The 2563-nt window shown below is 60.5% G+C and overlaps 1 protein-coding gene across 1 annotated transcript; it reads left to right on the plus strand.

The window, feature by feature from the left end:
• The first annotated feature begins 19 nt into the window (after positions 1–19).
• ST3GAL2 (ST3 beta-galactoside alpha-2,3-sialyltransferase 2) lies at positions 20–2557 on the plus strand. The gene is made up of 6 exons (XM_008638754.2): positions 20–457; positions 576–769; positions 996–1175; positions 1343–1388; positions 1557–1676; positions 1960–2557. The coding sequence occupies exons 1-6, from the start codon at positions 125–127 to the stop codon at positions 2131–2133; spliced, it is 1047 nt and encodes a 348-aa protein (XP_008636976.1). The 5' UTR covers positions 20–124; the 3' UTR covers positions 2134–2557.
• Positions 2558–2563: the final 6 nt, after the last annotated feature.

The following is a 2563-nucleotide window of genomic DNA, read 5'->3' on the forward strand; positions in this document are numbered from 1 at the left end:
GGGGAGTTGTGTACGTCTCCACTCCCCGCAGGGAGCCTCGCTGGCCGGCTGACGCCCTCCCGCGCCCTATGCCCGCGCCCTGTGCCGGAGCGGGCGCCGTCCCCGGCTCAGCCACCCGCCGACCATGAAGTGCTCGTTGCGCTTCTGCTTCCTCTCGACCGCCTTCCTGCTCGTCTTTGTCATGTCCCTCCTCTTCACCTACTCGCACCACAGCATCGCCTACCTGGACCCCGGCGGGCTGGGAGGCATCCACCGGGTGAAGCTGGTGCCCGGCTATGCCGGGATGCAGCGGCTCAGCAAGGGGGGGCCGTACCCCCGGGGCTGCGCCTGCCGCCGCTGCCCGGCCGAGGAGCCCGGGGCCACCGACTGGTTTGATGGGCGCTATGACGGCACCGTGTCCCCAGTGTGGACCAAGGAGAACATGGACCTACCGCCCGACGTCCAGAGGTGGTGGATGGTGAGCGAAGGGGCGGGAATGCCATGGTGTGCTCTGGCACTGGAGGCACAGATTTCTCCTCCACCATCAAGGAGAGGGCGCTGTCTGATTCCCCGCGCCCTCCTTCCCCTTCTTGCAGATGCTGCAGCCCCAGTTCAAGTCCCACAACACCCACGAGGTCCTGAGCAAGCTCTTCCAGATCGTACCGGGCGAGGATCCCTACCGCTCCCGTGACCCACGCCGCTGCCGCCGCTGTGCCGTGGTTGGCAACTCAGGCAACCTACGCGGCTCCGGTTACGGGCCGGAAATCGACGGGCACGACTTTGTGATGCGGTGAGGGCCAGAGAGCACTGCCGGGGACCTGCCCGCCTGGGCAGTACAGAGACATGGGGTGATGCTGGCACCACCGGCTATTGGGATGAATGGGAGTGAGTCCAGACCTCCCCTGGGTGGGAAACTGCTGCTTGGCAGCATTCAGCAGCTCGTGGTGATCACCCATGTCATCTGCAAGGCACAGGGCATTGGGAGGGTGGTGTCATTGTCCCTGCTCTCTCCCCAGGATGAACCAGGCCCCCACAGTGGGCTTTGAGGGCGATGTGGGTGGTCGGACCACACACCACTTCATGTACCCGGAGAGTGCCAAGAACCTGCCCGCCAACGTCAGCTTCGTGCTCGTGCCCTTCAAAACCCTGGACCTGCTCTGGATCGCCAGTGCCCTCTCCACCGGCCAGATCAGGTTGTAAGTACTCAGTGGGCACTGGTGGCTCACCTAGCTCAAGGACAGCTCCCCTGGGAGCAGTGGGGATTCATTGGTTCTTCCCTCCCAGAGCCCCCTTTGGCAACTCAAACTGGAGCTGGGGGCATGGGACCCCCAAGAACTCACCTGCCTCTCCTCTCTTTTCCCAGCACATACGCGCCTGTGAAGCCTTTTCTGCGTGTGGACAAAGAAAAGGTATGTGGGGCTCATCCTTACCCCTGCAACAAGCACCTGTATGGCCATGGCCCCTGTCACCTCATCATTTCCCAGGGTTCCCAGTGCTCCTTCACAGGAGCTTCCTTTTCATGATGCCAAAGGGATCATTGCTGGGGCTCCTGCACTAACCCCAGTCTGTCCTCCCAGGTGCAGATCTACAATCCTGCCTTCTTCAAGTACATCCACGACCGCTGGACAGAGCACCACGGGCGCTACCCCTCCACCGGCATGCTGGTGCTCTTCTTCGCCCTCCACGTCTGTGATGAGGTAGGTAATGGCTCCTTCAGCTCATGGCTTGCATGGAATGGCTTTGCTGGGATCCTGAACATTACAGGGTTAAGTAAGGAAGTGGATTCTTGGGGTCAAACTGCAGCAGTCACTTACTCTGATTGCCTGACACCACAGTGATGGGCACACCCTTGAGAGGTGGGAAGGCTGTGCAGAGGGATGGGCACCTTCAAAAGTCCCCCCAGCAATGCAGGGGGTGCTGAGACAAGGGTGCCCCAGCCTGGTGGGGGGTTCTGGCTCACTCCCTCTCTTGCTACTGCAGGTGAACGTCTTTGGGTTCGGTGCTGACAGCCGGGGGAACTGGCACCACTACTGGGAGAACAACCGCTATGCCGGGGAGTTCAGGAAGACAGGGGTGCACGATGCCGACTTTGAGGCACACATCATCGACATGCTGGCCAAAACCAGCAAGATCGAGGTTTACCGGGGAAACTGAGGGCTGAGCCTCTGGCTCCCTGCTCCAGCAGGTCCTGCTGCCTGCAGGGGCAGAGGGTGAGGGTCTCCCTGGTGGCCTCAAGCGCCGAGCACCAGATGGGCAGCGCAGGTCTGCGTTGCTGACAGAGCCACCCCAGTGGTATTTGGTGCCTCCAGCAGCCAATCAGGTTCAGAGCTAAAGGAGACTTTTTGCTTTTTTAAAATTATTATTATTATTATTATTAAGAAACCCAGCTGAGAAAGGATTTATAAACACAATCAGCGACTGACCAGGCGGCGGGGGCAGCCGCCTTGCATCTCTCTACAGTCAAACCAAATGCTGCTCTTTTTAAAACAAGACAACCCCCCTGCCCTGAAGCCACGTGACTTTGGGGAACCCCTCGAGCATCGTGTCTGGGCCGAGGGGGCTGAGGGAGCTGTGGCAGGGGGGG

This window comes from Corvus brachyrhynchos, unplaced genomic scaffold, assembly GCF_000691975.1.
Source record: "Corvus brachyrhynchos isolate BGI_N302 unplaced genomic scaffold, ASM69197v1 scaffold26, whole genome shotgun sequence".
Taxonomy (NCBI): Eukaryota; Metazoa; Chordata; class Aves; order Passeriformes; family Corvidae; genus Corvus; species Corvus brachyrhynchos.